At 40.1% G+C, this 9,696-nt stretch overlaps 1 protein-coding gene across 1 annotated transcript in view; it reads left to right on the forward strand.

The window, feature by feature from the left end:
* The window catches only part of LOC126195292 (astakine-like), a 95,601-nt gene extending 86,131 nt beyond the window's left edge, over positions 1 to 9,470 (forward strand). Inside the window, exon 3 of the mRNA XM_049933841.1 lies at positions 7,561 to 9,470. Coding sequence (XP_049789798.1) covers positions 7,561 to 7,754 — 194 coding nt within the window. The 3' untranslated portion in view covers positions 7,755 to 9,470. The remainder of the gene's footprint in view (positions 1 to 7,560) is intronic.
* Positions 9,471 to 9,696: the final 226 nt, after the last annotated feature.

Genomic DNA, 9,696 nt, shown 5'->3' on the forward strand with positions numbered 1-9,696 from the left:
TTTCTTCATGCATCAAAGTAGTTAAGTGCATGGAATTGCTATCATTTGCAGGTGGTGTGGTTACTTTATTACAAGTACATTCTATTCCACTATTATTGTTCCTTGGTGTCACATATTGCTCTGGTAATATCGGTTGATTACCAAAATTTGGTCTTCCTTCTGGTGCATTAAAATTCGCCGTTAGATTATCTGCGATCTTTTCCCTGTCAGTACCAGTGTTGTCATTACTGCATACTGTCAGATTTTCAAAGTTTTGATTTTCAGAGCTCAGCACCGAGGGAATGTCCTCCTGCATTGTTTCCACAGTGGTAGCCAAGACTTTGAATTGGTTCTCTAGCCTATCTACTTCAGTTTGAAGACTATTGACCTGAACTGGAATGTTTGTTAACGGTTCAATAGTGGTATTTAATAGTGGTTTTTACTGCATCGATCTCCTGCTTAAAATGGGTAGTAATAGCAGACCAACACTTGATTTATCCTACGGACAATTTCTTTATCTCTTTCCAGAAAAATATTGATTATATTTTCCATAAATTTATTTTCCTTTTCTTGGTCCCTGAGCTCCTGTTGCTGCTTTTCTATAAGCTTTTCCTGTCTACGTTTTTCCTTTTCCTGCTGACGTCTTTCACGCTCCTGCTCTTTAATAGTAAACTTCTCAAAAAATGCTGTTAGCATATCCTGTATCGACATAGCTTGAGCATTTCTAACTTCTGCCCCTTGCTCAGTAACAAATATTGTCATTAATTCCTAACTGGTTGAATGCAGGAGTGTCAGTTTGTTTTGGCAGCTCCTCAGTTTTACTATCACTCGGGACATCAGTTACTAAATTATCATTCATAATTAAATTTTCTAATAATTCGACAGAAATATGGGTAGATTATTCTACCTGAAACTCTGATGTCATCTCTGCATCAGTATGCTCATTCGGTTTATTTTTCTTTTGTTTAACCATTCTATCACCAAAATAGCACAACAAATACATAAATCACTGACAAGCACCAACTGACACAAAATAATCTTATAACTAACACATATACACAAATAACACTTAAAAATATTATTCTCGCAGCCAGAATATTCAATTATTACTACTTGTGGCTGGCGGTACTGATTTCGATGTAAAATTGCACACGCAGCGAATGTTGTTTGTGTGCTTGTATTGATTGAGAGTGGTGGAGTGCACTGCTTAGATGAAGTTACTGTCGCACTGGCGCAGATACAGATTCGTACAGCAGTTCCGTAGGAAGATGTCAATGTTCATGAAACAAGTAAATAAACAATGATTAATAGTTTGTTTTGGTACTCAGTACCTGTAATAGATCAATTTCAATTATTAAAATGAATAAATGTGCATTGGTGGCCCCACGTTGGGCGCCAGTGTGGCGTTCGCTGGGCTATTCAGTGGTTTGGTATTTAACTAATTTGTAAATGGAAATGATAATCTTATTTTATTACATTGAGTAATCCCGGCTAAAGATTTGATCAAGTTGCTAAAGAACTCCAAGTTAACGTCGTGTTAAAGTGTTGTCTGTAAGTTGTGTAAGTGTCACTAAATCACAGTTCATACAACAGATTCTATACAACTATGGATTGTGATGGAAACAGTTATCTTCAGCAAAATGATCATTAAAACCACAAAATATCAGCCGCGCACAACACTGACATATGTTACCTGAAACAATATTCTTCGCAACTCGTACGTAATTAATTTCGGCTCCATGCATCAGCTAGAAAAGTTTGTTGTAACGATCGTGCTATGAGCACTGTTTTTAAAGAACCAATCTGATTCGAATTATTTTCATTCAAATGAGTTCGGGACCACCGGTGCACATTTATTTTTACACATTTGTATTACGTTCGGCTTTTGTGCAGAGTTGCGTAATTTCAATTTGCCGCTGAGATAATTGTGAAGATGGCGGCAGACAATTGATAGAGACTTTCTATTGTTAGACCAAATAAGTAAGTATTTGAAATGATTATTTAACTCTATGAACAATATTTCCATATTGTGCACTATTTAGACCTCATCAAGCAAACATTTGATTTGTTTCTAAGGAAAACACAGACAAAAACGCGATACAAATCGCTATCATCAATGGCTGCGCTCGTTGCAGCGCAAAGAAATAATTAACACAGATAATGCTTACTGAGAGAGGAATTAAAGTTACAAATAATTATTCACTCATATTTATAATAATAACGAACTCTATTTTCAAGTAATAACTAACAAATAATTACAATTTCTTAACGGACCTCAGTTTGATATGCGTCCGCAGTCTACATAAGCCAACCAACAAAAAGTAAAAACAAAGGAAGACAAACGCAGATCATAAAAGGAATTTACAATTATCATCGTCTTTGTATGATACACATCGATATGTCTAATTACATCATAGAATATTATATAAATAATTAATATTTATAAGTTTTACTGTTTTTTCATACGTCGAATACATAATGTTTATAACTGTTAGAGGCATAATTTCCTCTCGTCGCACTGTAGCCAAAAATTTATCTCTTGGATGTTACATGTGGTATCGTGTCGAAGCTGCATGGGCAGCTGTACCTGTACATGCCATCCAAGCTCTGTTTGACGCAATGCCCAGACGTATCAAGGCCGTTATTACGGCCAGAGGTGGTTGTTCTGGGTACTGATTTCTCAGGATCTATGCACCCAAATTTCGTGAAAATGTAATCACATGTCGGTTCTAGTATAATATATTTGTTCAATGAATACCCATTCATCATCTGCATTTCTTCTTGGTGTAGCAATTTTAATGACCAATAGTGTAGTTATTATCTCGAAGGGAATACTGTGGAAGTAAGAATCACCAGCCTGTTGTTGTGATGGGTGTGCTAACTTGGTGATGGAGAAAGAAGATGGACAGGAGGAGATGGGCAGAGAGGGTGAAGGAGTAGATGCGACATAGTTAGGGGGAGGAACAGGTGGACAGAGAGACGGGAGGAGGAACTGGACAGAGAAAGGGAAGAGAATGCTACGGACAGAGAGAGGGGAGGAGAAGGGGATGGTAAGAGAGAGGGGGGAGATGATTGTCAGAGTGACAAAGAGAGAGAGAAGGGGGAGGATATGGACAAAGGAAGGGGGGAGGAGGAGATTAACTTAGATGAGAGGAGATAATGGGAGGAGTGGACTTAGAGGGGGACCGGAGATTATCAACAGAGTGAAGGAGAGGAGCAGATGGACAGGGAGAACGGAGGGAGGTGATGGATAGAGATTGGGGGAGGGGGGAGGACAGGGGGGGGGGGAGATCAGATGGACTAACGGAAGAATGGAATAATAAGATACTCAGGCAACCACAGGTACTCAGCTAAAATCTTTTATAAGCGACATTTCGTAAAATCTTTGGGGGTGCACTGTGGTACTTTTATTGTATCTCTTATAAAAGTTAGAGCTGGTTCATAAGAAATATGTCAAAGAACTTTGACCACGAAATGCAGATATTCACACTTCGCGGTTGAAAGCTGGCAACAGCAGTGCCATCTACCAGGGCCCTTCTTTCGCCGATTCTACTGAAGGGTACGGCAACTAGGGCGTCTTTTTTGTGCTGGGCATGAATGTAATTGGCAAAAATACATTGAAGAAGCGCAAAATAAAATAAGAAGAATGAGGGAGAAGGAGAAGTAGACATAGAAGAAAGAGAAGGAGAAGAAGGGAAAGGATTGTAGGGCACTCAAATGGGTAGGTGGCAGATGCAGATGTCTGTGAAAGGAAATCACGAGCTGATTCGATTCGAAATGGAATGTGTTAAGCAACAGTGTGATTTCAGCAGGAGGGAGAGACGGGGGGGGGGGGGGGTGGAAATTTCCCTTCCGCTCAAGTTACCCTACTTCAATCACTGGATTTGAATAATTATTTTTGGCAGCAATGTACTCTGCTATTGTTAGTCGCATAGCTGGCCGTCCGCAGAAGTGCTGAGCCCTGTAATGTTGTAGCTGGTCAGGATTCCAATATTTTAGGTTGTACATGATGCCGTGTGATACCGTCCAAAGTTGAAAATGAGACAAATTAGCTGAAGAGTCTCGTGATGTGCAATTTCTGTATTTTGCAGTTTAGTAGCCTGCTGCAAACTTCTTTTTGAGTGGTTAGTAGATCGAGGTTCAGGATTAGTTTATGATCTAGAGATAGCTGTAATTAACTTTTTTCTGTCGGTCATAGCTTCTTTCAGCAATAGCAAAGTCGGGCCTCGTGGCCGTACAGGAAAGCCCACGCCTGGCTACTCAGGGGTGTGGGAATGCTGCATATTTCCGTCTGCCTTTAACCTGGCCTTCACCTTACAGTGATGTGAAGATTCGCCAAAAATGACACGCGGTTTGCATTCAACTGCAAACTGTACGTCTCATTTCCCCAGCAGCATTACAACGGTCGGTTAGCGACATGCAAATCACCGTCGTCACCCGTCTGATTCACTTGCACCAGACCGTTGAGCAACGTGGGTTTGTTATCCTTACACGTCTGACGGTGATTTATCAATGTGAAAAATACTGACTTGTAAGTTTAACTGTAGTACACAGTCCACGTTAAATTGTAATTCTGCCTGCCGCTGACTGAATTAATAAAAAATACATTGCCCGTTGTATGCTGTATTGTGCTTTATTAAAGTCGAGCTACTAGCTAATTTCGGCCGTGAGACATTATCAAGCACATTTGCTATGTCGTGTATTATATATCGCCCTCATCACATTCTTTTATGTCACATACATAAAACAGAAGTAGTACTCCATCGTAACATACTCTAAGTGCTGCAGCCTGACAACTAAAACACCTGTTACGGTGTTGTCAAAGATGCACTTCCTTCCGATATTGTAAAGCTACCGACAGCCGTGCAACTTAAATTTATACTAGATGTTAACAGATTTCTCTTTTCTAAAAAAGCCATTCTTTATTTTACTCCTCTTTACTTCTGCTACAGTCATTCATTTTTGCAGCCCAAGTAGAAAACTCTTTACCACTTTCAGAGTTTCGTTTCCTAGTTTAATTACCTCAGTGTAATCTGAACTGATGCGAATTTATCGCCGTCGTCACCCGTCTGATTCACTTGCACCAGACCGTTGAGCAACGTGGGTTTGTTATCCTTACACGTCTGACGTCACGTCAATGCAACCAAATTTTGCATCAATAACTTATTTTATTTAATTGCAAGAAAATGGACTAATAATGGTGTGGAACTAATTTCTGGTGTGAATTAATTTTTCCTAGAATTTGTGCCGTGCTGATGGGAGACATGCAGAAAAAGTATCAAGCGAGGGGGGGGGGGGGCAGTACTTTATACCCATGTTGTAATCTAGTCGTTAATTTATATTTTAAAATTTTTAAAAAGAAGGTATATATTGTTTTAACGATTTCGGAATTTTTTAAATTTTTCAGTAAAACGTAACCCAAAAAATTAAGTCATAGTAGTGAATGTAACTTTTCGCGCCCCGCGGGATTAGCCGAGCGGTTTTGGGCGCTTGCAGTCATGGACTGTGCGGCTGGTCCCGGCGGAGGTTCGAGTCCTCCCTCGGGCATGGGTGTGTTTGTCCTTAGGATAATTTAGGTTAAGTAGTGTGTAGGGAGCGAAAGGCTATTTACAATTTGTACGGAAACCAGATGGCAGTTATAAGAGTCCAGGGTCATGAAAGGGAAGCAGTGGTTGGGAAAGGAGTGAGACAGGGTTGTAGCCTGTCCCCGATGTTATTCAATCTGTATATTGAGCAAGCAGTAAAGGAAACAAAAGAAAAATTCGGAGTAGGTATTAAAATTCATGGAGAAGAAGTAAAAACTTTGAGGTTCGCCGGTGACTTTGTAATTCTGTCAGAGACAGCAAAGGACTTGGAAGAGCAGTTGAATGGAATGGACAGTGTCTTGAAAGGAGGATATAAGATGAACATCAACAAAAGCAAAACAAGGATAATGGAATGTAGTCAAATTAAATGGTGTGATGCTGAGGGAATTAGATTAGGAAATGAGACACTTAAAGTAGTAAAGGAATTTTGCTATTTAGGGAGTAAAATAACTGATGATGGTCGAAGTAGAGAGGATATAAAATGTAGACTGGCAATGGCAAGGAAATCGTTTCTGAAGAAGAGAAATTTGTTAACATCGAGTATAGATTTAAGTGTCAGGAAGTCGTTTCTGAAAATATTTGTATGGAGTGTAGCCATGTATGGAAGTGAAACATAGACGATAACTAGTTTGGACAAGAAGAGAAGAGAAGCTTTCGAAATGTGGTGCTACAGAAGAATGCTGAAGATAAGGTGGGTAGATCACGTAACTAATGAGGAGGTATTGAATAGGATTGGGGAGAAGAGAAGTTTGTGGCACAACTTGACTAGAAGAAGGGATCGGTTGGTAGGACATGTTTTGAGGCATCAAGGGATCACAAATTTAGCATTGGAGGGCAGCGTGGAGGGTAAAACTCGTAGAGGGAGACAAAGAGATGAATACACTAAGCAGATTCAGAAGGATGTAGGTTGCAGTAGGTACTGGGAGATGAAGAAGCTTGCACAGGATAGAGTAGCATGGAGAGCTGCATCAAACCAGTCTCAGGACTGAAGACCACAACAACAACAACAACAACAACAAGTAGTGTGTAAGCTTAGGGACTGATGACCTTAACAGTTAAGTCCCATAAGATTTCACACAAATTTTTGAACATAACTTTTCGCAACAAATGTCACATTCATACTTTCAAGTTCAGGATTCTTCTTACACATCAATATAGCTTTAAAAGTTTAATCTGCATTAAACTCAACGACAATTAACGATATTTGTATTTTTTTTAAATCTTTTGCAGTTGTCATAAAGCACCATTCCTCTCTGTGCACTCATTACAGAAAATGCTTTCGTATTGTTAAGAATGTCTTAAAGATATTTTCAGATTCTGGACCATATTTATACGTCAGTGTTCATTTAAAAATTTTGTTAAAAACCTAACGATGATTAACGATATTTGTATTTTTTAATTTAATTTTATTTTTTGTGGTCGGCGTAAGGTATACTCCCCCGCCCTTGGTATTACGCATTGTGGAAAATACATTGGTGTTGCTAGAGTTAAGTAGCTGTTCTGTATGCTTCTGAAAAAGTTCCAGGGTTTTAGTTTTTTGTCTTTTTTAATTTTCTCACCCTCATTTGCTCCATTTTTTCGCTGTTTAGTTTGAAATTAATTTTTTCAGCCCTTTGCCGTCCCTAAAATTTTGGTGCCCTAGGTGGCAGCCTAATAGTGTTGCCTAATGATAGAAACGGCCCTTGTGAGGCAGATATTTTTCGACAGGTTATGCGTACTTTTGTTGTTGTTGAGGATTCGAGACGTTCAGCTCCAAGCTGATCTCTACCTTAGCAGCACATAAGGCAACTCAGCTCGCTTCTGTACTAGAAATAGCTAAATACTGTATACCGTAGCGGACGACGTATGAGCAGCAGCGCGATGTATCCAAAGCGGCGGCCGCCGGCCATACTTTCCCTATACAACCCTTTAAGTAATATAAACATGTTCTTCCCCTGCTGCGGACGGCGCAGCTGTGAATCCGAACTGCTATCTTGACTATTCCTTCTTGTTACAGCCGGCGTCAGATACGGCACGCCCTCTTGTCACCCTCTGCGCGCCAGTGGTGACATCTGCCGGCCACACTCGAAACCGCAGAACTTCACGCTGTCTGCCGGCCCATTCGAAGCGGCTACTCTGTACACGGACGTCTACTGGGCCGTATGTCCCTGCCAGTCGGACCTGCAATGCGCCGGTGGAACCTGCGTCTAGCTGCCTCAACCGCTCACCGACTCACCGCGACAACTTCATCAGCATCAGCACGACGAAGCGAACTCGAAGATTCATACTTTGGAATATTAAGAGAGTAGAAAACCAGTACAACGTACAATACGTCACGGCAGTCAAGTGGACGAACGCTGTTTTGCCACAGGTTTCATCTGATATCACCGTTGCCACCATCCTTTCCGTCTGTCGTCAATCGCGAAGTCACTTTAATGGAATTGTAGTTGCCAGATTGTGGACACTTCCAACTGAAAAACGTATCTCACCTTAATACATTGTAGACTGTTATTGTTAATCGACTATCATCTCTCTGCACCGTTCCCACCCCTCTCCCACCTAGGCTTAATCTCATCATGTCTCATATCGCGCTCAGTCGCTGAGTTTTTCATCTAAGCACTGTAGTTAGTACATATTAAACCCATTTATGGTATTCGGAGCATTATTCACGCTTAAATTATACATCGAGATATGCTTCAGGAACACTTTAGATGTTCTAAGGGCACTTCCTATGAAGAACATTTCAAGACATTAATCGAACAGAATACTCTACCCATAGTAAAGCATCACCTCGAAAACGAAACTCTTCAAGCGTTATCTGTCAATCTCAAATCACCGCTCCCTTTTTCTGGTGCACTATGTTGCCAAAGACTCAGCCCTAGTGTGAGAAGACAGTATCTGTCGTTTTACACGTAAATAGTATACGACTGGAGTACATAATGTAGAATGTATCGAGTGAGGCTACGCTGCGAATGAGGGACTTCGGTTTCGTATTCCAGGTGAACGTCGTTCAAATTAAGTTCCTGTCCATCTCAGTTAAGATGGTCTTTGGTCTCCCTGAATCACCCAAGTCAAATGCCGAGATAGTTCTCTCCAGGAATAAAAGAGAAAACCTTGGCCGATTTCCTGCCACATTCTTGATCCTTGTACAGTCAGAGTTTGTACTCCAATCCCCTAGCCATCGTGGCATTACGTTGAACCCTAATTTTGTCCCTCTATGGATTCGCGTTAACAAATTCAGTAATCGAAGTACACAGGGTGGTATTGGCCTCTACAAAGAAAACAACTACATCACTTGTCAATAAATTCCCTTTTAACACGGTCATACAGTCAAATGTGCATTTGTGATCTTGAACATGTAGTGTCTCTCATGTTGAAAATGTAGTGCCTCTCATGATTTGGAGTAATGCTCAAAATGCCAGCATTTTCCACTGATTTTATCAGTGAGATCCCGTGTCCGATAATTTTTTTTGCAGAAAATGGTTGATTTTTGAAACTTACGCACCTGTTACAGCTATTTACAGAATACATCGTGACACTTCTTTCCGTAGATTCCTTGTACTTTTGCCCCTTATTGTCTGGAAATGGTCAAATGCTAACCATGATAAATTCCATAAAAATTTCTGCTTGCGTTTCCATCCCATCATTCATCTTTACTAAGTGCCCATTCTTCGCCAATAAATTACGTGAATGGGAAATTAAATAAAAATATTCCTTATTTACGCAAATAGATTGTATCGCACATTGACCATGCTGTTAACTTACTGTTAACTTGCTGTGGCTTACTTTTAAGTTGCTGTATAGTAATTTGACTATTCTGCACACTGAAGTGAAGAATGAGCTCCACTATTATATTTGCTTGTGTACAGTGTTTGTAAGACATGACACCAATCAAGTATAAATAAAATTGTATATGGTTTCATAAAACTGGATATTTCTCATTCTTTCGCATAAAAAATGACTATTGACTGGATTGATACATTTCATCCGAGTTCATTCTTTTGAAGATTAGAAGCTTGTGCATGCTGTATTATGGTATATTCAGTTGTTTTGGCACTGAATTTACACATATTGTCAGTATATGTTCAAAAATATCGACCTTCACCGCCTGCGCCGTCCACGCTGCCCGTGAAAGTAAAGGAAACATAGGACA

This window comes from Schistocerca nitens, chromosome 7, assembly GCF_023898315.1.
Source record: "Schistocerca nitens isolate TAMUIC-IGC-003100 chromosome 7, iqSchNite1.1, whole genome shotgun sequence".
Classification (NCBI taxonomy): Eukaryota; Metazoa; Arthropoda; class Insecta; order Orthoptera; family Acrididae; genus Schistocerca; species Schistocerca nitens.